Source organism: Zootermopsis nevadensis, unplaced genomic scaffold (assembly GCF_977971745.1).
Source record: "Zootermopsis nevadensis isolate Lab colony 2312 unplaced genomic scaffold, Znev_1.0 Znev_ptg000024l, whole genome shotgun sequence".
Lineage (NCBI taxonomy): Eukaryota > Metazoa > Arthropoda > Insecta > Blattodea > Termopsidae > Zootermopsis > Zootermopsis nevadensis.
Genome location: NW_028259156.1, coordinates 18,517,003 through 18,544,924, shown reverse-complemented (window position 1 = coordinate 18,544,924; position 27,922 = coordinate 18,517,003). Strand labels below are relative to the sequence as shown.

The 27,922-nt window shown below is 36.7% G+C and overlaps 1 protein-coding gene across 1 annotated transcript in view; it reads right to left on the bottom strand.

Moving 5' to 3' along the window:
• The window catches only part of LanA (laminin subunit alpha), a 52,722-nt gene that overhangs the window by 4,014 nt on the left and 20,786 nt on the right, over window positions 1-27,922 (bottom strand). Inside the window, exons 18-51 of the mRNA XM_022074733.2 lie at window positions 27,454-27,606; window positions 26,470-26,647; window positions 25,637-25,794; window positions 25,177-25,333; window positions 24,117-24,353; window positions 23,322-23,484; window positions 22,403-22,523; window positions 21,848-22,012; window positions 21,358-21,601; window positions 20,726-20,963; window positions 20,166-20,394; window positions 19,282-19,409; window positions 18,323-18,447; window positions 17,437-17,610; window positions 16,472-16,602; window positions 16,162-16,312; window positions 15,191-15,417; window positions 14,689-14,856; window positions 13,578-13,787; window positions 12,577-13,092; window positions 11,676-12,019; window positions 10,961-11,156; window positions 10,402-10,568; window positions 9,420-9,734; window positions 8,047-8,328; window positions 6,793-7,003; window positions 5,220-5,384; window positions 4,523-4,690; window positions 3,994-4,313; window positions 3,575-3,819; window positions 2,796-2,897; window positions 1,788-1,937; window positions 461-627; window positions 39-284 (exon numbers count right to left, since the gene is read on the bottom strand). Coding sequence (XP_021930425.2) covers window positions 39-284; window positions 461-627; window positions 1,788-1,937; window positions 2,796-2,897; window positions 3,575-3,819; window positions 3,994-4,313; window positions 4,523-4,690; window positions 5,220-5,384; window positions 6,793-7,003; window positions 8,047-8,328; window positions 9,420-9,734; window positions 10,402-10,568; window positions 10,961-11,156; window positions 11,676-12,019; window positions 12,577-13,092; window positions 13,578-13,787; window positions 14,689-14,856; window positions 15,191-15,417; window positions 16,162-16,312; window positions 16,472-16,602; window positions 17,437-17,610; window positions 18,323-18,447; window positions 19,282-19,409; window positions 20,166-20,394; window positions 20,726-20,963; window positions 21,358-21,601; window positions 21,848-22,012; window positions 22,403-22,523; window positions 23,322-23,484; window positions 24,117-24,353; window positions 25,177-25,333; window positions 25,637-25,794; window positions 26,470-26,647; window positions 27,454-27,606 — 6,951 coding nt within the window. The remainder of the gene's footprint in view (window positions 1-38; window positions 285-460; window positions 628-1,787; window positions 1,938-2,795; window positions 2,898-3,574; window positions 3,820-3,993; window positions 4,314-4,522; window positions 4,691-5,219; window positions 5,385-6,792; window positions 7,004-8,046; window positions 8,329-9,419; window positions 9,735-10,401; window positions 10,569-10,960; window positions 11,157-11,675; window positions 12,020-12,576; window positions 13,093-13,577; window positions 13,788-14,688; window positions 14,857-15,190; window positions 15,418-16,161; window positions 16,313-16,471; window positions 16,603-17,436; window positions 17,611-18,322; window positions 18,448-19,281; window positions 19,410-20,165; window positions 20,395-20,725; window positions 20,964-21,357; window positions 21,602-21,847; window positions 22,013-22,402; window positions 22,524-23,321; window positions 23,485-24,116; window positions 24,354-25,176; window positions 25,334-25,636; window positions 25,795-26,469; window positions 26,648-27,453; window positions 27,607-27,922) is intronic.

Sequence of the window (27,922 nt, the reverse complement as noted above, 5' to 3'; positions counted from 1 at the left end):
AGTCACTAAAAACATATAAATGTGGAGAATGAACTTACCTTGATGTTGAACTTTGCATCATTGGATACATTTGGTGAAATTCCACCAATATAATATGGTGACACAATGTTGATTGACTTGGTCATACCCTTTGAAGAACCCTCTCCTGCATTCTCACCATCAATGATCAGTTTTCCACTGGTGTGTACACGACTAAAAACAACTGAGTGCCACTGCCCATCATTGTTTGCTTTCTCACTCACAATTAATGTAGCTCCTGAGCCACAGTTAAACCCATAGTGTACCTGAAATGTAGTAATAAGAGTTTGTATTCTTCTAACAAATACATAAAAGACTTGGTGCTGCTTGAAATTTAATGTTACACCATTCTCCATGACATAATTCCACACATTTTATTAAAATTTTGAACTGAAAATGTTAGTGTAATGGCAAATTGTGATTACTACAATGTGTCTCTTACCTTGCCACCCTTCATATACAAGGCTATGAAGTCAATGTGGCGATCATCTTCTACATAAAACATAATGCCTTCTTCAGAGAAAGTCTTGAATTCAAGAGAGAACTCATACTTCATCCTAATACGACCTGAGCTAGCACCATATTCTTGTCGACTGCCAACAACAGTTCCTGTTAACCCACATTTCAAAGTTATTAGCTTTCCAATACCATAATTATAATGCTGGGCGTAACATCTGTTGTCACCTTTCAATTACCAGGATGCATGTCTTGTGTTCCACTTTAAGCAATAACAGATGGATATGGGACAAATCAATAGGTTGGTCCACTTCATAATTTTAAATATTGGAAGCAGGGAGATGTACGTTACGTATGTAGGTTACGAATAAAGCATTCTGCATGTTATGAGACAAAATAACTAAGATATTATGAATTCTTTGAATGAATTTCATAAGATGAACAAATAATGAGGTGGTAATGTTCTCTATCCGCCCACATGCTTTATGTCCAAAGCTAGTAAACAAATTTAAATGAAAATTTGTACTGAGAATCTACACTAATAGCTGTCACAAAAATTTAATTTTATTCATACAGCTTCACTATAACACCTTTTGTACATGAAAGGCAAATGAGAATTTACTTATTTTCTCAAAAACAAATAGGTACAAGGCACAAATACAGATCTCATTAAGATGTGCTACTTTAATTTTAAACATTTTTGAATAACCTGAATATTTAAGAAAATACAAAATAAATTTCCTCTGACTCAGTGAAATATGACTAGTTTGCAAAAGTAATTTTTATACTTGCAATGAATGAATATTTGGGCAAGTGGAAAATTAAAAATAAGTTTGGCTTAAATGGCTGTTCCTTTGGAGTACACAAAGTTATCACAAAATACAACTGATTTTTCAACCTTCCTAGCCTATGCTATACATGTAAACACAATTTCAGAAATAGACCCCTTCACCTTCAAGCAATCATGAGGCACATTCCATTACGTCCAACAACCTGATGACAGTCAGAAGACTCCAGCATTTAAAAAATTATTCAACACTATTACAAAGTAGGATTTGATGTTTTTATGGCAGTGAATCTGAAGATGGCTGTCATCATCAGGGTAATGATGATGCAGGCAGCAAGGACCTATGAAACATTGGATAAATTCTACCAGACTACATGGTGCAACAGCCCAGAAGTCAACCATCCTCACAGTCTCAGAGTTTTGATTTTGTCACAGTTGAAGTTTCAAGATGGCAAATGGAAAAGTTGATATCTTTCACACACTCTTAATCACAAAAAGAAAACATTTAACAAAAGAATTTACATACCAAATCTGAAGCCACTTGCAGAAGAAACAGCAGTGTCATTCACTGGCTCCAATGGGAGAAGGCATTTGCCAGCTGGCATAGGGGCAGGTGTTGGTAAAGTTGAGGATGGCAATGCTGTCTCCTCACCAGGTTTACCAACATCAGGTTCTCCTGAAAATGTATATATTTCTTAAATATTTCCTGTATGTAGTCATGTCTGATGGTTTCAATAATCTCTGTATATTGAGATGCTGAAGACAACCATGACTACTGTGTTTCTTAATAAAACAAACTAAACTTGTGGGACTATGGGTCTCTGATCAGAATCATATGAAACACTTTATAAATCTTATGATGCTTACTTTCTATGCTTCCATCTACACAGACAGGTTGGCATACATTTAAGTTAATAATTACCGAAATTATCAATATATTTCTGTGCATAATTACACAGCAGCAGAGATATTCCCCATGGTTTAAAGCAGACACATATAACCTAAAAGATTCAGACCACTGACATGTTTCTAATTTTTAACATAAATTGGCTCCAATAAAATTTTATGTATGTTTATAATCTATCTCCATTATAAATTTCATATACTGACTTGTATTCATTATTAATTAATGTCATCAAATGGAAAGCTAAACGTAACATTTTGTGCTCTTGCTATAACGTAATACTTTCTATAAAAATTACCTGTACAAAAGCTGCATATTTTTCTAAGGTCTACCTCATCACAAAACATAGGGCCATACATTAGGTGGCTCTAGTATCGTTTTATGTCAAAAATGTATATAGTTAATTTAATGACTAGAGAATGTGAATATATAAGAGAGCTAACTTCCAAGATATGCTGTTCATAGTTTCATGAAAACCTCATCATTTAATTTAAAATAATTGTGGAATCAGAAACATGAAGCTGACATCTTATACCCATCTTTTCTTATAAAGTAAAAACAGCATTAGTCTACAAGGAAATATTCTTAGTAGAAATGCTATAAAGTGGTTTGACTACACTGATGTCATACCTGTTGGAAATGGTTTAATAGTGATAGGTCTTTCTGGGACACTGGTGCTGAATTCTGGCTCTGGTATAATGGGAAGATCATCTTCTTTGGGAATTGTTGGTGCTAAAATTACAAATAAAATTATGGTCATACAAAACTTAGGACACAGATAATGATCATTCAAAACATGTTGCAGAACTGGCAAATCTTAAAACACACACACCACATACTGGTTTATTGCATTTCATACAGAGATGTTGCTTTTACTGTTTGGGGTTCTAGTATTAACATCTGTCCCTTTCCATCCAGTATGGAGGTAGACTCTACAACATATTCTATTCCGCTACGTCCGATGTTAAGTTCAACTTGACACAGAAATTCAGTTTTTCTTTGGTCTTATGCTCTGTACTCCCCCCCCCCCCCCAAAAGACTGACTAAGATTTATGAAGTGTATTGCACTGTAGTAAATATTTAATGTATTTAATTAAACAATATAATTAATAAAATTGGTGACATTCAGGATACAGTGGTACAGACATGTTACACAAGGGTAAAAACATGATCTTTTGAGACCACAAAAATCAAGATACTGTATAAATGCCTACTGGAAAGATCAAGGAATAAATCAAAAGATTACATGAAGGGAGAAGAACAAAATGCAGTACAGAAAGAAGAGCACATATGACAGGATCGAGAATAAAGAAGAAAGTTCTGTCAGAGAAGCATACTGCCTCCAACATCAGGGCTGATAGGTTTATCATGCATAGTGATCTATATTACAATTAGCCTGCAGCACATACCTGAAGGCCTGCTTGGTGTTACAGTTGCCTGATCAGCTGAAGGACATTTCCCTAGGATGGCACCTCTTCTGTCAGTTGCATTGGCAAAGTTAATAAACACACCATTCACAGTGGCATCTCCAATGCAGCCAATGAATGGATTCGTAGTTGCTACTGTGCCGGGGAATGCTACCTGCTCACGGGGCAAGCCACCAAAGTAGTAGTTTCCATACAGGAAATGGAGGGGTGCTGGTTCTGAATCCGTCCTGCGAACAAAAATGTAAATATATTCTTCTCTAAAAGTTCCTGGAAATGGCTGATTCATTATATCACAATTATATTGAACATGTCTATTGCCTAAGATACAGTTAACATACTAAATGTACAAGGTTTCCACTGCTCATAAATACATGTGAGAATTCTCAGTTCAGTATACTCACATGACAGTATCAAAGTCATCAATGTCAAGGCGAAGGCCAGTGTTGTTGTGTGTGGCAGTAACAACATGCCACTGATTATCATCATAGCGAGTGCCAGTACTAGTGACCAGCTCCTCCCCCTGACTGCGCATCACTAAACCTCCATCAATCAGTGCCAGGGACACAGCAGCATTACCGTGGTGGTCTGACCCATAAAACAGCAGTCCTGAGCTGGCAGATGTCTTGAATTTAAGGTTCAGCTGCAGAAAGTTGTCTGCTGATCCATTGGGCCATCGCACATAACCAGGGTTGGAGGCATCAAATGCAACTGAGCTAGCAAACTGAAAAGTGAAATATCATATGTTACATCATATATAACTGGTATACTCTTTTATAAAGCTATTTCAGATATGGTGGCAAAAAGAGATACTAACTAGGCTCCTGCAAATCTTATGTATATACCCCACATTCATTACAAACTGTATAAATAGCTCTCAGTTACTATATACTGCAATGGGAAATCCAAAACTATTAAGTAAATTCACTTCACCTGTATTGGACAACCAGGTGTGACTCCAAAAGCTTCTACATTCTGACTCAGGTCTACAGGTGTTCCATCAATCTGTACTTCATCAATGCAGCCTTCAAATCCAACATGAGTGACAGGTCTGAAAGGCAATTGTCCTGGATAGCCACCAAAATAGAAGTGCTCTGAGACCTGAAAGACACAAAAAAGTGTTGTACATCACAGCTTGTAGCTACAGGTAAAACACATTACCCACTTCAGGTAATTTAATGGACTCAGTATAAATTCAGCAGATCACATTCTAGTTTGGTATTGGACTTTTAAATTAAATACAAAAACATGTAAAGAAAGACCTTAAGGTATCAGACGTTCATATTAGGATTCAAAGGACAGTTTCACTGATATTTGGCCTAACATATGAAAAATATTACACTTAAGTTCAGTGTCTGAATAAATTTAAGAACTTTATAATTACTAAAACCAAATAAACTAAATCTAGCATGTTAGAATTTTCAAATGTATGCTACAGAAAGACAGTGATGTCAGTGACAATATTACTTACTCAGATTAGTGAAGACACATTCATAAAGTAAGAAACAGCAGCTCTATATTCAGGCTATGGGCAAAACACATTATTTCAGAATATTGCTATTACACTGAAATTAAGAGTGAACTCTATTAGTGACTCAGAATATTATGTTGCATGCAATAATACACTGACCTGCAGCTGTGTAGATGTTTTGGATGCACTGCCTTGAAACTCTGGGATACCATCAATTTTAAGCACACCTTTCTCCTTTTCTCTCACAGCTTCAACTAAGTGCCACTTGTCATCGTTGTAAGTGTTTTGTGATGTTATTTGGAGCAGTCCATGACCAAGGTCATACTGTAATACACATCAGAATATGGAACATATCAGTTAAGTTTCCATAATATAAAATTTCTGCTAAGAAAACTAAAATAGACAACTAATCAAGCAAGTATTTCCTTCTAGGCAGTTGTTTATCTAGGACTTCATCTTGAGTGTGAAATGTGATTTTTTTAAAGAATCGGTTCATAAGAACCAAATATTTATGGAACTAATTCCTGTAATAGAATACCTTAAAAAGCACATTGTCTTTCTGTATGCATGTAGCAACTTGATAACAGGTGGGCAGATTTTAAGAAAAATTGTCAAGCCATTTCACTGTGGCTGAGTTCAGTTAACAATAACAGACACTTTGCATAAAGCTGTACATGCATTTGTTTCCTGGTTGGATAATGACATTAACCTCAATGGTGTCATCACCAGTTATGACATATTAACCTGATGTCATCCTTAATTATGACATCATCAACCTGATGTCACAAAAAATGATGGCATATGTAACCAACCAGACCAGCACCACATTCCTCTTCACACAAATATCACTGACTCCAAATATTGTCAGAAATTTTACAAATTTCAACAAACAAGAACTGATATTACTATTGTTTTCTTTTTACGTGGTTTCCGGACTATGAGCAGTGTTCTCCAGTGTTTCATCTGACATAAGTCAAATCCTGGTGAACATACAGAATTGTCACTCTATGTGTATGTTTCCTAATTTCTGTCTTGTGATACAAAATATTTAAAAAAGAAGGTTTGAAGCTGTGAACTCCCTTCTAAATATACCACTGTCAAACATGCATGTTGTTTCAAGGTAAGAGACAATATATCCCTTCAGATGGTTCTGGGTTCAACCTGTCACCTCTGTTGAAATTGAAGTATTTAAGAATGAGGATTTGGAGCCCACATTAAAATTTACATCTCCTCTGCAGCATTTGTTCTCTCCATGCAACACAGCACTTTTGCTGTGCCAGGCAACATGAGTATGGGGATGCCAATATGGATACATCTGAAGGTGTTAATCAGAAACAAGTATGACTGATTATGAAACAGTTAGGCCAGAAATGAATGACAAAGAAATCCACACTGCACAACCCCATTACACTCAAAGGAATGGAGGCAATTATTGGTATCTTGGGAAAACTATACAAATCCATCAGGTTGGTCACAATTATTGGAAGAGTCCCAAGATCACATTATGTTAAACAGATAATCTACAGTGTTTGGAGACATGAGGAGATTTTACAAAAGTTGTCTTCAATTTTGGTTAAAAATAGAAACTTAAGGGATGATGGCACATGAAACACATGACAAGTATGCAGTGACACATGTCAAGTAACTATTTTTTTGTGTGAAATAACAAGTAAAATCTTTGATTACTGTCTGTCTGAACAGGGATGTGATATGGTTAAATTAAATGCCATACCTGGTATACAATATTACCCTCTTGCAATTCCACTGACAAAAATGTTTGTCCCTTTCCAGCAAGAAACAGCAATCCATCTTGTGCTCTAGTCTTGAATTTCAGCTGCACATCAGAACGCTCACGCATGCGATATGGTCTGCTAATCACTATGGCATAGCCATTTCCATCAAAACGATATCCAGTGCTGGGTTGCAAGTTTACAAGCTTATCTCTGAAAAACAGAAAGTGAACTATCTCTATTCTTCTTCTTCAATCCTAAAGTAATTTTAAAACATAAATTCAACTTTTATTACCAAACACCAGGAATTATTTTATTACCATACTAAAAGCCCCTTTCTGAACCTGAACCTTTATCTTATGTGCAAAACCAGACATTCTTTGAAAGATGCACATATGCATTTGTTTCTCATTCTAATTTGAAACTTAAAAATATCGAAACAATTCTTAAAAAGAAAACACAGAAATTGTGAAGATTTTTTCCCCTCTCCTTTCTATCTGCAGCACATGACAGCAAGTGGTAAGATGGCATTGCCTTGCAAGTCTCTGATATGGCAGCAAAGGCAAACATCTGTCTCCAAAGGAATCAAACCCCAGTCTTCCATTCTTCAGTGCTCACTTTACTGACCAATAACAAAATATTTTTAAATGTGCCATTAATTTAGGTGTTAATGACATTTACGTCCTCCCAAAAGCATATCCTATACAGGTAGGACTCGGTTTATGCCAGGGTTAGGTTCCTGAGATTTCTGGCGTAAAATGAAGCAAACATATGTAAATACATTAGGTTCCGTTCCAAGATTTTCAGTAATCAACATACAATACTTGAAAAATGTTTTATTTTATGAAATTTATGCATTGAAAATTGTATAATGTTTAAGAAAAAGGAAGCAAATTTACTGCTTTAAAAACGATAGAATAGACGTCTGTTTGGTTTTATTCTTTTCTGATAATAAGTTATAGTATGGCTGTAGAACCGTATCAATTCCACAATTAATGTAATTTGCTTTTTTCATTGCATTTTAAATTCCGTTTTTGTTTAATTATTTACATTTTATGCCGTAGTTTATCATTTAGTAATATAGTTTTATTACAATGTTGGGACCATCTGTGTCTAGGAAGTCGGGCAGAGTCATGACTCATCACACCCTCCAATCATGATCTATGAGAGGAGCAAAAGTGAAGCTGCATAAACTGAATCCTACCTGTATTTAAAATTTGAAATCTTACCTTCAGACATGTATACAAATTCCTCACCTCTCAATGGCACCAACATTGTTCTCTGCATCCACAAAGTTCCAGAGGGAAACTGGGGTGTCACCTAACACCAGTTCCTCAATTTGTCCCTCAAAGGCCTGGTACTTGATCTCTGGCTGCATGCCGAAGTATACTGGGAATCCGCCAACAAAAAGTCTGGACAATTCTTGATCTAAGTTAAAGATAGAGGAAGTGCCAGGAAGTACCACCTCATTGACATACTTCTTCTCTTGACCATCAGCTACCTCTTCTCGTATGATCAGCTGAACTTTCTTTCCTGTCCTGAAAGAAACATAAATGAAATAAAGTAAAGCAACATTACAGCACACTTCGCAAATTAACACACATACGATTAATCCCTCATAAAAATTCCATGTACATAATATAAGAATTTTCAGTTTGAAGTATTTTACTGTGTTGAGCATTTTTGTAATCAAGTAGTATATTTTAAGAATACACATTTTCTTCTTTTACAGTTTGATCCAATTCTTAGTATGAAAATTTAAAGATAAGCAATGAATTATACATATGTCATTCATTCTGATCACATAGTGTAACAGTCTCTCTGGCACAGTGGAATTCCAGAATCCACAGCAGTGTTTAAACACTTTATGTACGAATCATCAAAAGTTGCCCTGTGTCCAGCTAGATTACAAAGAATGGCATCATTTACTGCCGACCATAGGTAGATTCCTTATTTCTAATTAACTGCATACAATTCCAATTTTAAAAAGATGATTATCAGGTACACTGAAGAATACAGTGAACGTATGCAATCCAGGAAATACAGTGGTTCTGGGACTTATGGAAGATGTACACAATTAAGAAACCTAAAAATGAAAATCAGCTAAATTAGCAAGAATGACTGATGCAAAGACAACATGGACATTTGCAGCTGTTGGTGGACAGAGAACTCATGATATAGTGGTGGGTTGCTTGTCCCACCCAGCATGACATGTGTTCTAGTTGTGGATGAATGAAATTATCTCTAGGTATGAAGGACAGTTACAAATATGCTGAATAAACAGGTGTAAACAGTCAACAAGGAGTGGTCCTCCAGCTTCAAGGTTGCCATGAAAACTAGCATATTACAAAATGTCACAAAGGGCCTCAGAACTGGACTCTTCAGAATATGGTACCAAACTACTGAAGGTTTCCTAAAAAGCAGGGAATATATAACCAGAGGAACTATCAATTTATCAATAAAGATCCTATATCATAGAGTTTGTAAGTCAGTTAGCAGATAAAAAGATGACTCAAACTTTGTTAAATATTAAAATAAAATGTAAAATGGCCATGGATTGCAACAGTAAGTTGGCATAGTGCAATATTTTAAAAAATAAGCAGTCAGATAGGCCAAAGTTCATACTTACCGCTCAATGATGGCCTGATACCATACATCATCAGATACAAACTTATCACTTATGATTTTCTGTACACCTGACCCAAGATCAATGGTAAGAACTGGGTAGCCATTCTCAGTCTGAAGTGCCAAGAAATCATCACTACGAACTCTACGCAATTTGTGGTGAGTGCCCTCCTCATTGCCAAGGTACAATAGAAACCCATTGGGTTTATTTGTCTTGAAGTACAGAGACACTTTGGTAGAAGTGGCCAGCTCTGGCAGGCTCTCTGGGTTACGCAGCTCCAGTGCTGTGTTCTGGGAGAATGCCACTCCCACTTTGATCCTGTAACACATACACTTTGCTACCATTATGTTTTCTATGTCTTTTAACTCAAGATATGAGGATTTTCACAGCTGTAAAGATGTCAATGTTGGTCTTCTCAGTTGTGATGCCATGTGGACATTTTGCCGGAACATACTACCTCTAACTTCAGCCTTGAGACTAGTTGCTTCCATTCTAAGGTAATGAAAGTGTGTTTTAGTGAGTTGATTTGCTGATATGACACAGAACCTAATTGTTCCCATCTTCAAAGTAACTAAACACTGGCGTGGTTCTGATATTTATAGGTTCAATTCATAAGACAGTCAAGAATCTATACTCTGCTGGATGTGTGACCTATTGCCATATTTAAAAACAGAATAGAGTTCAATTTAGGGTTCATGCTATACTTGACTGATACGTCCAAAATAAAATTTGCTTCACAAGTTTTAGTGCAGAGCTTCTATACCAAATTTAATTAAAATCAATAAACAGGTTTTGGGATAAAACATGTGGACAGACATAACCATCCCATTATACAAGCACAACAGTGGAGAAATACATGCTCTGACTGAAGGCTATGTTGCCAGCAGGTCCATTTATAGGGCTAATTACAAAACATTTTTATGAAGGGCAACTGGAAGATACTTTGAAATTTATGCAGAAAATGAACACAAACTAAAGACCTCACCTGTTTGCCACATCTCTGGCCATTGATATTTTCTGTCTTAGGGCATCAATCTGGGCTTTGATATTACTGCCTGAAGTATCCAGATCAGCTCGCTGAATGCTGAGTTGATCTATCAGCTGATCAATGTCTGGCTTCACATTGTGCACTCGCTGAAGACTGTTGTTAGCCTGCAACATGAGTCAACATTATGTTATGTCATGCCATATCATCAGAGAATCTGGCATTATCCTTTAACAGCCACGTCAACTAATATAAGTCAGATGTATTTTCATCCATCTACACTGTAACATATCTACAGTTCCGTGTGTTGAAAACACATCTTAACTTTCTTAGTACCATGCCAGTACATGAAACTATCTCCTTCACTTCCACCCTAACTGTATTAGTTGATTAGATGATTTACAATTTGTTAAGCACTGTTCTATATTATCTACTTACATTATTTGACTTAAGTGTTTAAAACAATAAGTTCTATTATAGTTATTTGTTTTGTTGTTAAATGTGCATGTACTCAAGTTATATGTGTAGCCTGAAACACATTATCGTGAAACATATTCACCTGTGAAGTGAGTTTGCTGGTGTCTTCCACATCCCTGGGCAATTTGCGAGCCTGGTTTACCTGTTCTGGCAGATCATGCAGAATGTGTCGGATGCTGTTCAGAGCAGACTCTGCAATCTGATCTGCAGCATCGGACTGGTCCATTGCAACTATTGCCTCTGGTGCCTGAGACTCATATGGTATTCTTTGCAAAGCTCTAAAACAAACAATCTAGTCATAGACACAACGGTTTCAAACTTTGTTTGTTTCATCTTAAATGGTTTACATGAATACTTATTCATCCTTTATCATACAGGAATAAGGGATTTAAGACCCTGCACTAAAGGGCTGCTAGTCAGTCTGGGGTTAACAGTTTAGCTCTTTCCAAAGGGCCCAACAGATTAAGTTATATGGTTTCACCCAGTGATAGAAGCAAAACCAGCTTATGGAATGTTTTGTGTTTTTAAATTTTGAAACTAATAGATGAAGGAAAAATGCAGAATATGCATTAATTTAATGACACAGCTTCACAAGAAACTTTTAGAAAAATCTTATTTATTCACTTATATAATGTAATTACTAATTAATATATTTATTTACTGGCTTGGTTATTTGTAAACTTCTTAATTCATTCATTTGTCTATTATGTTTAATGCAACTGTTGATTAATTAACTAATTTGTTTCTTCATTCACAAAATTTGAATGCCTCTCTATATCTCTCTTAAGTGTACACACCTGTTGATGCGACTGTCCCCCTCGTTACTCTTGATGTTCATCTGTCGCACCTCCTCAACACTGTTCCTTGCTTTCTCTAGGTGTGGCATCAGTTCCCGTTGGGCCTGGTCCAATGTTCCCCGTGCGTTCTGGAGCAGTTCAGATGAGCGTGCTCCTGATTCACCTGTGCGTTCATCTAACCCCTGTGACATGTCTGTGGCATTCTCTGCAGCATGGCCTGCTTCTTGTGCAGCAGTATGGGCTTCCTGGATGGCTGTCTCAATGTTGCTGTAGGCATTGGCTGCATCAATGGCACTTCCTGAGGAAGTGTTGGACTCCTTGAACAAATCTTCCAATTCTTTGGCCTGGAATAAGTAAAAGGATCATACATGAAGAGTGTCTGAGAATACGGTGCTGAGGAGAATATGGAGGCCTATGAAAGAAAAAGTAAAAACGAAATGATTATGGGAAGAGACAACTTAGGACATGGGAGAATACATTAAAAATGGATGTTAGGGAAACACACTGTGAAGATGTGAACTGGACAGAACTGGCTCAGGAAAAGGTCCAGTTCAACAATACACAATACAATTTTAAATGAAAATAAAAAGATAATAATCATTGCCTTAAATGTCGTAACAAAACATTGTAAGGTTACATGAAAGCAGGAAATTAATGTGAAACATCCATAAATTTATTCATCATTGAATCCTAAAACACATATTCTAAAAAGCATTTATTTAACGGGAACAAATGTGACTCAGCACTTAGTATTGCTTATCAGTACTACCACTTATAATTGTAACTGTAATTATGCATGCACTAATTGTTTCTAATGTAAAAGAGATAGAGAAAAAGGTCTGAAAATTATAAAGGAAAACAGAGGTACAAATTGGCACACAGTGATAAACCTAAAGTGTACCTTGGCTTCAAGCTTCAGAGCGTGTTCTTCAGCTTTCCGCACTGGCTGCTGGACCTCAAACAACTCCAACTGATTCGTCTCCAGAGTCTCATTCAGCCTCTCTCTTGAGTCCTGTCCCTGCTGTGCTTCTTGGTATAGATTCTCAAATGCATCTCGTGCATCTCTAAGAAGCACGGATGCATTACTGAGCAGTCCTTTAGCATCCTCCAGAGTGTGGTTTGCCTCTTGGGTGATGTTCTTGACCTTATCTACAGTACTCATAACCTTGGAATTGCTGTTAGCATCATTCAGTGCCTGTGCATCATCGGCTTTGCCAACAGCATTTTCAGTATGGTTACGCAAATTATCAAGTTTTTCATCAAAGGTCTGAATCTTGGCACGCAGATCTTCAAATGCTTTGTTCTGGTTATGAACAGGAATAGAGAAGCTATCCATCTTGAGCAGAAGAGCATTAGCTTTGTCCAGCTCTGCCTCAGCCTCTCCTTTCCTCGAAGAGAAGTCTCGTTGCTGTATCTCCTGCAGGGATTTAGAGATTTTACAAGATTTGCCTGTTCAAATACGCATGCAGAAAAAAATTATTTTAAAGAAAGGTTATGCAAACATTCCTAACAGCATAAAATACATCGTGATTGCATTTGGTTTGGTGCTCAATAATTTAGGGGACTGTATAATACATGTATTATTAAATTATATAACTTTCATAAACAACTTTTCTGATGTGTGAACATTCAGGAAGGCAAACATAAAAGTAAATCATTCTGTACAAATATTAACAAGACTGCAAAGATGTGCTCCAATATGGAGTACAAATACTTTTCAAGTGAATTATTTGCAATTTTACATACTAAACTGACAGTAATGTTCATTTGTTATGTATACATATACCCCCCCCCCCCCAAAAAAAAATTATTATTTAATAACAGAAGTCAATGGTAAGAAACCTCAAAATCTAAATCAGCCACACTTTCAAAGAGCTGCAGCTGGGTTAACATGTGCAGTACCTCAAGAATAGCCTGTGCTTCCTGAAGAGCAGAGTCAATCTGGGGGCTAGTACCACCTTCAAGTCTGAAAGCGAGGGTGCTTACATCACCCACAACTTGCAGAGCTCCAGCCACAGTGTTCCTCATCAGCTCCTCCACCTCTAGAGCACTTAAACGAACAGCGTCACCATCCTGGGGGACTTGCCTGCCTGATTCCATCACGTAGTTTGCCTGTGGTTAACAGATGGAGTAAGCATCTACCTTCAAATCATTATGAGGGGATACAAAATCAGATTAACTAAACATGAAGTTGTTTCTGTACCTAAGCACCAAATCCTAAAGGTGTATAGGAGAGTGGAGGTAAAGCTCCACACAAACTTGACTTCAGCATTAGATGGAGGTGGGTTTTATTCTCTTACCATTCCAACTCTCAGTACTAAACAGGCAGAGAGCTGAGTGGCTCCCTGAGATAGTCTGGGTGTGGTGCAGAAAGAAAAAATCCCCGCCCCTTTCAGGAATTCAACCCATGTCATAAAGTAGATATTTACTGACTAAACTGCCAGCTCCTGTTAAAGATCACTGGAATTGTTCAACTTATTTTAAGAATTTATTTTTATAAAATGAGCAAATGTTATCTTCCTATGAAATTTACATTTTAAGTGGTATGCCTGACAACCAAGCCTCTTCATCTCTCTCCCCCCTGATAGCTCCTGCTCCATAGGTTTTATCCATGCTCATCCATCCTTGTGTGTGACATTTTTCCTAACCTCTCGTTCCCATCATTTTCTAAAGGTTTGTCACAACGGTTACTTCATTATAGGAATATGGTATTGGACACTATTCATCATCTGAGGTATACTTGACTTATACACTATGTTTTGATAGTTAGGTCTACTCTTGTCTTCAGGTGATTGGTTGTCATTATACTGACAGATATTTATAACTTTTTAATTACTGTCAGTGACAATGGTTGGGACTGAACCTAGGATCTTTTGAATTCTTGGCTGATAGACCACTGAGATGCCCCAGAAATGGTTGTTGTTATAACACTACTTACGTTACACATTGAACTCACATCTAGGCTTGGTTGACTGATGGCCTTTTCATGCTAATGATAACTGACACCTCATACCTTTCTGTTTAGATTCTTTGCATCCTGCTCAAGACTCTCCAGCTCCTGTGTGATGGGACGCAGGTCCACAAGAAGGGGGTCCAGCAGCTTCACTTTGGGAGCTAGTTCACTGGCTGTTGAATTGATGTACAACAGGCGTTGATGAGTGAAGTAGCCCACAGCGATTGTCTGTAAGTTCAAACATATATTAGTTTACAGTAACAAAACAAAGTAATTAAAATAATTACAGCCATTTAATAAACAATGAATGTCACAGAGGAGTTGTTAGCACTTCTTGCATCATATGAGGGACATCCTGGGTCCAATTTCAGCACAGAAACTGGCTAGCCTGAATAGATATTCATGTTTTTCTTCAGTTCCTCCAGGAAAATGCTATGACAACACCTTAAATTAGGCCATGACCACTTCCTCCTATATCCTTCCCAAATCAAATATCTGCTCATTATATATTTGTTAACATTTCAGGATCTTACAGGGAGAAAGAGTTTCAGTGCTTTCTCACCTCAAACTCAATGGCAACTGGATCAATACGAGCTCTGAGCTGGTCTGTCACATCAAGCAGATCATGAATGCAGCTGTCACACTCAAAGCAACCCTCATCCTCCTTCAGAACCCAGCGATATGGACAGTGGTCACACTTCTCTCCAATCACACCTGGCAGACACTCACACTGACCCGTGTTTGGATTACAACCAAACCCAAGTGAGTAGTCAGTGTTGCATCCGCAAGCTGCAAGAATAAAAAATAAATAAATCCTGTTCTAAAAATGCAAATCACACAGTGAATTCCTGGTCTCCACATATCCAATGAAATGTCACTCTATTTCTAAATTCTTATAAACACGGCAATGAGCCATTAGGTTCCAAAAAAGGTAGGGAATTTCTTTGCCAGATGGATGACTACTAGTGTCTTAAGAAGGACTCTGCTCTATGGTGTTATTTTTAAAATCTTACTCTCCCTGAACGAAATAAAATACTGCAATCATTCTTCAGCTCATACTCATAACCCCTACCATTAATATTTGCCAAAAGCAAACAACGGCTGAAAAGGAGGCAGAGCAAAAACTGTATGTAGTAGTGGCAATTATGTATTGAAATTCAAAAGTGGCGGTGAGCTACATATGGCAAAAATGCAGTTCTTGACCTGAAAACTGCCGACGACTACTACATGAAATTAATGACGTAAAGTTTTAGAGCAACCACTGCATCTAACAGACAACCTCTTTCTTCAGTTTTGACTCCTTCACAAAATTGTTGTTTTCTACATGTTCCTACATTAATACTAAAGTCATCAATAATTGCCAACTTACATTACGTACTTCTATTCTATTAAATATTCCCTTAAATCTTCCTCAAGTACAGTGTATAAAGTGATAAATTTTAAACAAAATTAGTGAAATATTACAATCAGTCACAAAATACATATTTTCAGGGACTTATCTAATGTCCTCTTAGTTCCAAATGTTGAACTTACACACGCATCCATATGCACTGTAATTCCAGAAGCCAGCCTGACAACGTTCACACGTGCGACCTGTAACTCCTGGCCTGCATCGGCACTGTCCAGTTGTATCGTCACACTGTGAACTTTCAGATGCAAGCTGGCAATCACAGGCCAGGCATCCCTGTAACCAGAGTAACCATCACCCATCATTCCACAACATCATAATATCTCTTGTATATGTGTGTAGACCATAGATCCAGAAAAGTGGAAATTGTGCAACTAGACGTGTATAGATGAGTCATGTAGAGATATAAGCTATAAGTATGTAGTGTTCACACACCTGACAGGAGTTGAAGCCATAGTGCTCTGCCTGACACCGATCACACTTCTCCCCGACAACATTTTTATGACAGTGGCACTGCCCCGTATGACTGTCACACTCGCTTGTACCACACGTGCTGCAGTCACATGCTGCAAACCGTAAGACAATGCAATTAAACTGAGGCACACATCTTGCTCTCAGTACATCTTAATTTACTTAATCTAAAATTATACTTTTAATAGAAAGCACATAAAGAGTTCACAATGAAATAATACAACATACATTTTATTAACTGAACCTGCTTTATGAATATACTGTATGTGATTTTCTATAAATTTATTCAATATATTATTTGCAAAAATTGAGCCGGAGGAAAGAGGGAAAAACAATGCATGCCATGGTATATAAACTGACTCCTTCCTTCAATGAAACATTGAAAAAGCATTCAGCTACTTTATTAAGTTGCATAATTTCACAATAAAGAAATGTCTGATTGATCAAAAATCATCACAAAAGCATAGATAGGTGTAACGAGGAAGTGATGCTCTGAAGGTAAGGACTTTTAAAGTTCAAACTCCATATGTTCTGCTGGACAGATTGGTGGAGTACTAACAATTTAGACTTCTTTCCGATAAGCACCCAGTTTGAATCTTGGCTGGATCACAAGCTGGACTGACTGCTTTTTCACTGTCTTCCCCCACCTCTAAGTAAAAACTGACAATAGACCACAACCATCTCCTTCTAAATACTTACCTGCCCACCATTTACTATCATCTTCCCATTTCATTCATATTATTTATTCATTAATAGTTCACTTAATGACACTGCTCATTGCCCAGATTAGTCAAAACACCAATCTCTAGGCGAAGATATGGACCCAATATCTCCTGAACATACAGGAGTAATAAACATTCAGTTATGAGTTTTATTCCTTGATATACATTCCACACACAAACTGTGCTAATGTTTAAAATAACCCTTACTCTGGCAATCCTTGAGGTGAATAGCATCACCAAAGTATCCAGGTGCACACAGGTTACAGGCCATGCCAAATGTGTTATTCAGGCAGCGCAGACACTCTCCTGTTACAGAATCGCAAGATCCCGGATCATCTGGGTTGATGTTTCCTGAGCACTCACATGGTTGGCAGTAGTCACCTGCAGCCAGCATTTTCATATAACAAGGTTTACAGTATTAGTATGCATCCTGAAGTAGAGGGCAAACTTAAAAAATGCTAGATTCTTGGAAACAAGGACTTCCCTAATAATCCTGAAACTGCTGTTCTAACCTTACAGATGTAATGGGAAATACAAGGAACAAAAATAAAACAGGGACAGTTGCACTCATAGTTAATGCTTCAAAAGGAGTAACCTACACTCACCATGAATCCTACAGGCTCAATACCACCAAAACCAAAGTTCATGATCAGACATGATGCTGAGCCACTTCAACCCAGATCCAGTTCATACTCTCACTAGTTTTTAATATTTATTTAGTCATGATTTGAAGCTTTCATAACAATGTAAAAATAGATGGTGATCTTCTGTACTGCCATACAATGAAGTATTCTGACTGTATGACAATGTTTCAGAGGAACAAAATGAAAGACGTAGGAATTATATTTCTCCAAAATACTGAAATGCACCAACAATACTATACAGAATAAAAATCAAGTAGACACCATCTTATTAAACTATTTCTTTCAAGTCAATAAATTAATTTAGTATTTAATCTGAGATTCACATATTTGGTTGAGGTAGTGAGTAGGGTAGTTACATGTCTGCACATAAGTAAAAAACAACTATGTAAGAAAGTGCAAATAAACTAAGGAATAAAAAGTGGTAAAAACAACTTTTTCTTACAACACACCTGCTACTTCTGGACGGCCATAGAAGCCTGCTGCACAGGACTGACAACGTGCACCATAATATCCTGGCTGGCATTCACAACTAATGCGTGCCCCATCCTGGCTCAGGTCACAACTAGTGGCAAAGCTGTAGAATAATACCACTGTTAGCCTCATGTTGTGAAAGTAAGACATCAAGCCATTGCTAATGAATGTGTGTTGTATCAACCTTGTATGACTGTTTTGTATATGTTAACAGAGAGACTGTTCTACTGCATAATATAAACACATGATCATATCCTACTTGCTGAATAAGAGGATGTATTACAAATTATTGCTTGTAAATTAAACATTGCTGAAAATAAATATAAAATGAAAAGTTATGCACAAAGATTAAAGCCATGGGAAAATTTAAAACAAAAATATTTACAACAAAATATTCAAACAAATATCATAATTTAAACACGTAGGATGCTTCATTTCAGACTACAAATGTGACATAAAAATAAAATTACATTCATACTATAAAACAAAATTTATATTAAGAGAAATCCGACAAACATACAGAATCAGAGAGAAAAATAAGAATGCCTAACTTTACAGCAAACACAGCTTTGAAGTACAATATAAACCAAGCTTTATAAATCAATTCAAAATTGTTGGCACTGTTAGAATAATTGAATGTCCTTGATTCACTGCAAAGGAGCTAAGAAACTAATATAAGTACACAAACCTATTGCAGACAGAAAATATAACAAGACAGTATTAAGATAACTTCCTGCTGGGTTGTAGCACTCTGTAGTCTGGTAGAAGTTTAACATTGCTTCAGAGGTCCTTGCTACTTCCACCATCAAAGCAATTATGTAGGCAGTAAGGACCTTTGAAATATACCAGAGTACATGGTGCTACAACCCAGAAGACAGCCATCTTCGGACACACCGTGATGGAAACCTAAAATCCTACTCAAGACAGTATTACTCACTTGTTGGATGGAATTGGTAAAGGACAAGCACAGATCAAACAATCAAATGGTGATCCTTGAGTGGCATCTCCATGATAACCGACTGCACAAAGTTCACAATGGTCTCCAGTGGTATTGTGCTTGCAGTCCTGCACAAACCAATGTAACAAGTGAAACTCATCAAGTCATGTAGAATCCTACACCAAAATACATTTTACTCTCATTATAAAACAGCCTGTTAACTCGAGGCGTGAGTACAGAAAACTCCCAAAACACTATGGTTGTCAAATATACTGCAGATATGTCACAAAAAGATTTCTTATAAGGCTGTCTCCTGCTACCTCCCTAACTTTCTAGCATAAGTAACACATCAAAGTGTTGGGTATGGTGTAGTGATAATTATGCTGCCGCCATCCACCATTATAAAGAGACATGCATTACATGCAGATGAGAGATCCTGGTCTTTTCCATCTCATGAAAAGTCCTTGAACTACATAATTTCTATATGATACAGAGTTCAAGTCAAAACTTTAGGCTTCAGTTTGATATGTATATTGATAATATCTATACATTTTTGTTCAGTGAATGATTGTGGAAAGCCGATGACTTTAAGTGCACTCCTGCTTTGTACTTGCATCACACAAAAACACTTTTAACTACATTAATTCTACTTGCACAGTCTTTGAGATGAAGTCCAGGATTTCATGTGATATATGTACTGACTGAATATATTAATATTTTGTTGAGAAAACAATCATGGAAATTTGCTGATTTTAAATGGCACAGACTAGTAAAGTGAATGCAATGGAAACTTCTCCCACAGAAGATTGGGGCCCGAGATTTAAATATCCCTTTACAGAAGGGTAAAATAACCTACAAACAATCCTATGTCAATATATACTTACATAACAAATTCCAGTGAGCTGGTCACAAGTGTCAGAATGACCATTGCACTGGCAAGGAACACAATATCCTCCATATGGTCCTGTCTGGGAGCGGTAGTAACCAGGGGCACAGTCCTCACAAGAGAGGCCCTTGTATGGTTGTGGACACTGACACTGTTCTACTGCCATAGCCTTACTGGTGTTTGGGTTGTAGCCCTCCAGAGCAATGTCCAATGACACATTCCCCAATCTGAAACAACATAATGGACAGCCATATGTTATGTACTGTTCTCAGAAGCAAATGGTTATTTTCTGAGTGGTTCTAAAGAATTATGCTCAATAAACTGATGTTCTGACTAATGCATTTAATATAACCCTCTGCATACCATTGAAGTTCACTGAATCATGATGATAACAGACCAATTAATTTAAACACCATTTACATGCATAATATATTTCAATTAATTAAATATAACAAGTCTATTTAATTTTACTACATTCTACTGAATTAGACATAAGTGAGGGATAGAAAATCATCTATCTAAAAGTGTAACTAGAAGCAATGCTCACTAGAAACTGACCTGGAAGTAATACTTCCCTCCCAGTATGTAGCTCGGATGTAGACAGCCTGTAATCTCTGCAGAACTTGCATTAGCTGCTCTCGAGTGGCTTGGAATCCTGAAGGAAGTACAAAATTAGTCTCCACGATGTCAACTGATCCTGTGTATCGAGTTGTGGCCGCTGGTTGCTCCAGTGCAAAATGCAACAAGTAGAGGTCCCCACTGTGCAGTATCACATCAGGCCGACTCAGTGCACCTCCTGTAACAGCACAGTTCCTGATGTTTAAATTGTTCTGGATTAATAATATTTACCTTTCATAGTAAGATGAAATATCACACTATCTGTGTATTTGATCTGTTTAGCTGTCCATCTTCCTGCCACTAGAAGACATGATATTCAAGATATTTATTTGATTTTAAATATTAATATTATTACTTTGAATGTTCAAACTGAAAAGTTGCCTGGGGAACATTAAAAATTCTGTACCAGTAGAGAGACCTAGCAACTATTTAAACCCTACAAACAATAAAATAATTCATGGAATTATAATACAAGAGTTAAATAGGAAAGATTTTACTCTCTCATGTACTTTGTATAATGAATGCATACGAAGTCTTTAACCTAAAACAAAGGATAGAAGGATAAACTGTACCAAAGAGGCCAGTCGTGTAGAATATGGTGTAGTTGAGTGCACCTCCATATGCAACAAGTTTATTGCCAAGGTATGCTGGCGGGGCTGAGAAGTACACAACTTTCTGGTGAGTGTCATCAGATGTCAGGTCCACACCTATGCTCTGACCTGAATCTAGGTGTTCTGGCTCAACAGCCAGATTGTCAATGTTCACTGTCTTATCTATGGCTGCTACTGCCAGACTCCAGTCTGACATATCCAGCACCTGTAATACATTAATGGCAAAGGCAAGGAATTATTGTTGAATAGAGAATGTAAACAGATCCAGACAAGCGAGTCCCAACCTGTGTTGCTGCAGTAGTAGTTACCAACCTTTCCAGATTCATGAATTCCAAACTACCAAACTGTGACCAAAATTTAATAGTGTCTGCATCCCAAATTCATTATCATGTGAGTACATACTATAATAATAAAATGTACCTAGCCAAGGTGAGATGTGATGACATATTACCTGAGCCCTGTAGAGTTGTGAGCTGGAGCAGCGCGACGTCTTGCCTGAACAGAAGCATTTGGTACAGCCATCAGGGTTTCTCTCTTGGATGTTGAATGTTCCTTCCTTACATAGGTCACATGCCTGCCCCTCCACATTAACCTTGCAATAACACTCTGCAGAGAACTGAAAGCCAAACACAAACAAGCAACAAGACATAATTAAATTACATGCTCAAAGCTGTGAAGGGCTACTGAAAATATACAAAACTTATAATTAACAAGAATACTACACAAGACAAATAATACTCATGAAAAATGAAAAATTGTGTATGGATTGCAGAAATTACAGAACTATTCTTCACCACCCTCCCTATAAAAAATTATCCTAGTGCATTCTGTCAACCTCAAATTCCATTTGGGAAAACTAGATTTTCAATAAAGGTAAACATATAAAGACATAACTGACTGACTGGCTCAGCTTTTACTGTCAAGTAGGATATAAATGCTGTATGTTGAAAAGAAATGAACACCATTATAATTCCTGCAATTTTCAGACATTTCTTAAGCTACACACCTGGTCACAGATGTCAAGCGTGGTTCCCCTGAGGTCACAGTCACACTGCTGGCAGTAAGGGAAGCTATGATGTCCTGCCACACAGCGGTCACATGTCCTCCCCATCACATTTGGCTTGCACCTGGGTACATAGGAATACACTTAATAAGTTCAGCATCCCATTGTTATTGCAGAAAATCTTAGAAAAGTTTTAAAATACAGTTCAGACATAAGTGTAGTAAGGAAAAAAAGTTAGAAAATAAGGACAAACAAAATATTAAACGCAATAACAACATTGTGAAGTAAGTTGAAGGTTTCTCATATCTGTATAATAAAATTTCATCATCACATGGAAAAACTGAAGAACAAATTGCAGATAATCATATGTAGAATTATAAACTTTTTAATAAACTGTTAAAAATATAATTTGGAATTGAAAAATATCAGATAAGATTACAGTTACATTATGTAAACCATATTACTAGCCCAAAATTATATATACATCTGAAAGGCATAGATGAACTAGAATTTAAGTAGATTACAGAGAGCAGAAAGGAAATTTCTATTGAGTATTGAATAATTAAGAAGGTATAAAAACCAAGCAGTTGGTACAATCTAAGTACTGAATCACTGTAAGAACAATGGGTGAATGAAGGATACAGTGACGCTGTAAATATCAGGTTTCCTTTGGAACACCAGAAATGAAGATGTTGAATAAATGACCACTGGGAGATGAAGAAAAGACAAATGAGGGAAAATAAACAAAAAAAGAGTAGGGAAAGAATAACACAGATACAAGATGAGTGCTTATTTGAGAATAGATAAGAATGAGGATGCATTATCATAAGACAACGTGGCAAAAATGTACATGGATGGTGATACTTTCTGATCTTGCATGAAATGAGTGTCATTTCATCATGTCAGAGTAAAATAAACTTACTCGCAGCTGCCATTGAAGAGATCACATTGCAGGTTTCCACGTGCCACACCCAAAGGTACACAGTTGCATTCCTGACAACCAATGATGGGGTCAAATCCGTAAGTGTATGGAATGCACTGATTGCACTTCTCACCTGTCACCCGTAATGGACAGATGCACTCACCTATTAATCAACAAATGAGGCCGGTGTCACTGTGGGTGAGTGAATAACAATCACTACTAAACCCTGTTTCACAGATAATGCAAATGGGCTTACTTGATACTGTGATTACCATTAACACATTAATGTATGTTCCCCTTATCTTAACCTCCGAACAACCAGTGTAAAATTGTGACCTTGGGTATGAGTTTTCTGCAACTATTTAAATTATTATCAGCAATGTCTACGCTTCACCTTATTAATGAAGTCACTACAAACACCATGGAATCTTAATAGCCCACTTTCTAGAGCATATTTCCACTGCTTTTCGGCATATAATTCTGCTCATATTACAAATACAGTTCATAAAAGAAGATAAGTACTAATTAGCTTCACTTTGTCTATCCACATACATTTAAGAACCAAATTTTATGAAATTTGGTATTCCTAGTCCCTATTAATATAAGTAATTAAAACAAGTAATAAAATAGAAATGAAATAAAATAAAAATTGAAATAAGTAATAAAAACTAATAATCCCCACCCACACACAAAATATTGTAATTTGTTATGGAGTTCCTGAACCAGAGAAAGAACAAACTTTACAACATTTTCCATTATAACCTCAACTTTCAAGTGTTTCTGTTTGAATCTTACCTGTGTAAGTTTCACAGAGTGCAGCTGAGGGACAGTCACAAGGTTTGCAATCAGGGAAACCATAAAATCCAGTACGACAGGCCTCACAGCGTCGCCCAATAACATTGGGTTTGCATGGACATTGCCCACCAAATTTTTCACATTGAAAACTGAGTGAACCATCAAAATCGCAATGACATGACAATGCTCCATTATTATAGTCAGCTGTCAGAGAAAACACAGCATCATTGCAGAAGCCTGAAAACAACAGGAATCAGGAATTAAAAACTAAACAGAACTGCATTCTAGCTTATTGTGTAATTTGTATTATTTTCCATATACAAGAACTGGTGTCTCTGTAAAGCAACTGCAAAGACTGCTGAGTTGGTGCTTGTTGGATTATTTGACTACATGACTCAGTAGTTTTATGTCAAACAGTCACTGCAATTCAGTTTGTTTTCTGATTGCAATATGTCCTGTTTTTGTTTTTATCACAAAAGCAAAGAGAAACAAAATTTGCTAAAATATAAGAAAACATCTAGAAAATGATTTTGAGTAATTAGAGCACTGTAAGAATATTTTTCAAAAATTATTCTGACTATGGTCTGAGGCATGGCAGAGACATTAGATGTACATATTAGTATAAGAAAACTAAGTATATCAATTTCTATAATAAACAAACTGTTGTATGTGTGAAATTTTAATGTAGGCACTGTATATTTTGTCATTACAAGACAATGACAAATACTTTCTTTTCAGTCCTAATAGGTTGAGTGAGATCTGGAAAACTTGAAAGATAAAGGAAATTAGATCACCTGGAAATTAAGTAATAGGTGTCCACTTTCACCTAGTTGTACAGATCCTTGGGTTTTCGACCCTTATCCATTGTCTGATGTTATAAAATTACACACTGTTTTGACGACTGGATTTTTCCTAGTCTTTGGGTGTGGTGAAGGGGAAGGGCATCTACTCTGTACAGCCCATTAGAATGAGATTAGCTCATTCTAATGGATTCCACCATCATCAGAACCCTACAGAACAAATTATATCATGTTTGGCTATAAGACTGCTAGTACTCTACCTTCAGTGAAATTATCCATGAAGAAGTGATTGTGTCCACATTCCTTGATGAATCTTCCTGTGTTGTCTACAGGCTCCTCTGACAACACATTTTCAGAGTACTGTTCAGCTGGGATCACTAACACATAGTCCAACCACACACCCTTGTGACTTGCCTCCTGTAAAGCCATCCACAATAATACCTGCAGCTTGCAACATTTTCAAGTGACTCTTACATTAAAACAGTAAACAAACAAACAAACAAACAGTTTTTGTAACATGCTGCTGTACAGCAGAGGATACAACGAAACACAAACAGCACAATCTCCAAGCAGGTTGGTATATCAGTCACACTATAGACTTTTCACAGACACTGTCACAGAACACAGTCTTTAGCCAAATTGTTAAATATTAAAATACTGTAATATCTGATTTTCCCTTACACATGACTATGTATATTTTTGTCATATTCATCAACGAACCTTCAAAGTGAAGACAAAGTTCTCTGTCAGCTGGAAGTAAGAGTTGCCATCTGCCTGCTTAACAATAGAGCGACACCCTGAATTGGAGGGGCAGTGCTCAACAGGTAACTTTGCTTCATAGAATTGGCCATTATGCACTAGTACTTCCATGTCAAATTCTGGAATACACATAGACACAAGTGTTATTAATACATGGCTACAAGACATGATTATATAGAGGTACTTTTAAAATGGAAGCAAATATATGTTCTAATGGAGTACACATGCTTCATTGGTTTTATTGTTCATCTGTTGCACATACAAATCTGTTATTGAAAACTCAAATGCAGTGTTCCAAAATTAATCACACTATGAATGTAACACTCCATAAAACCAGATATTATATTTCTTGTATTTCACTGAATACATGCCATACCAAGAAGTGCTTAAAATAAAAACTGAAAAGCTTAATAAGACCTATATTTCTTCCTGAGTGCAAATTTGTCACATAGAAACCAATTTCTGATAAAAATCTGAGTTTTTCACAGTGGTGGGTATGAAGTGTCTGTCTTCTTGTTATAGCATCATGTAGTCTGGTACAAGTTTACCAACATTTCAAAGATCCTTGCTGCTTCCAACCTTGGGGTGATGATCCATCAACAACGGCAAGGACCTCTGAAGCAATGGTAAATTTATACCAGACTACACAGCACTACAACCCAGAAGACAGTCATCATCAAAAACTATAATTTCTGCTTTGAACACTTCATGAAAAGCAGTGGTCAAATTGGACCCATATGGACAAAAATAAAACTACTACTGCTTTGCCCTCCTGTACATGGTTTAGTGCTCACCTGGGTGATCAGGTTGATAGTAGTGAACAACAAACACATACTGTCCAGGGTGGGGCACCTTCCCATTGACATCAATCATCGAATCTGTATGGTCTAAGTAAACAAGCCCTGTGCTGTTATCATAAACTCCTGGTAGCACCTTGGCAAGCTGCTGTTCGTTACCATACTCAAACTCCACCTGTGTTGGAAATGAATATGATTTACACTCAGCAAATGGTCAAATTATTGTTGTGATTCACCAAGAAGGAATAACATTGAACTTAATGCAACTGTCAAGCTATTTTAACAGTAAAATTCTTATCCATTTTACTTTTATTTCAAAAGCAAATAACTACTCACAGATCTCACATTCCACTATGTAACAGCAGAGATGCACTTCATTTGAGTCACAAATACTCTTACTTTCCAATTTTGCATATTTCATTGTGTTTGGTATTTTACTTACTGCAAATACAAACCCACCATTACAGAACCAATTGCACCACATATATCACAATGTATATGTATTTATATCATATTTTATTAAATATGCATCAATAAGGAAGGCTTCAAATATAAGTTTCAGACCTTAATAAGACCTATGTTTTATGCAATGTACCAATTTTTTGGATGAAACATTTTTAGTAAAGTGATGCAGTTGGATTTGATCTTCATGTGATGCAGAGGTTATATGACACTGATATTAAACAGCAGGATTTAGTATAGACTCCCAACATCAAATTATGAATGTCAGAAATTAAACATGCAGACATTTATGCACTTTGTACATATACACACAAAAAGTCAAATAATTATTGAAATCTATGTTAAAATTGTGATCACAGACATTAATTTCATGAACACATTTTATTTTTAAACCAAGACATCTTGAGCAGTTCTACAAATCAAATAGTATCCAAAAACTTCTTTGCACTACATAAGAAGAAATTTTAATCAATTTATTTTAAAAAGTCTTATAAGTAAGAAACAAATAGCCATTCAAACCTTCTTTGAGTCAGGAGGTGTCAAGAATAAAGCCTGTATGCACTTTCCATCCCTCCTAATGCAAGCAGGTCTTGGCTGCTGGTAGTCGAGAGACCACTGATCATATGGGATTGCCACCAAGGACTCAATGCCCACAATGGAGCTGTTTTCTCCCTGAAATGCAACAATAATAATGAAATCAATCTCTGAGCACAAGACAGCAGTCTGAGATACATGAGAATTTTGTGATATATTTTAATATAAAGCAAGCCTTTATAAAACCCCTTAAAAAAGCAGGTGGTCCTCTGACAATGTGATATATTGCAGGAAAATGGTGCTTTTAACTTATAACATGGTTCAAATATTTGTAAATATTTTACATGTTCCTGTACAATAAGGTGTACTGTGATGCACAGGAATGCATTCAGTGTAGCATGTGCTTGAATAAACAAATGTGAATCTCTCAAGAAAATGACAGACCAATGTGGCA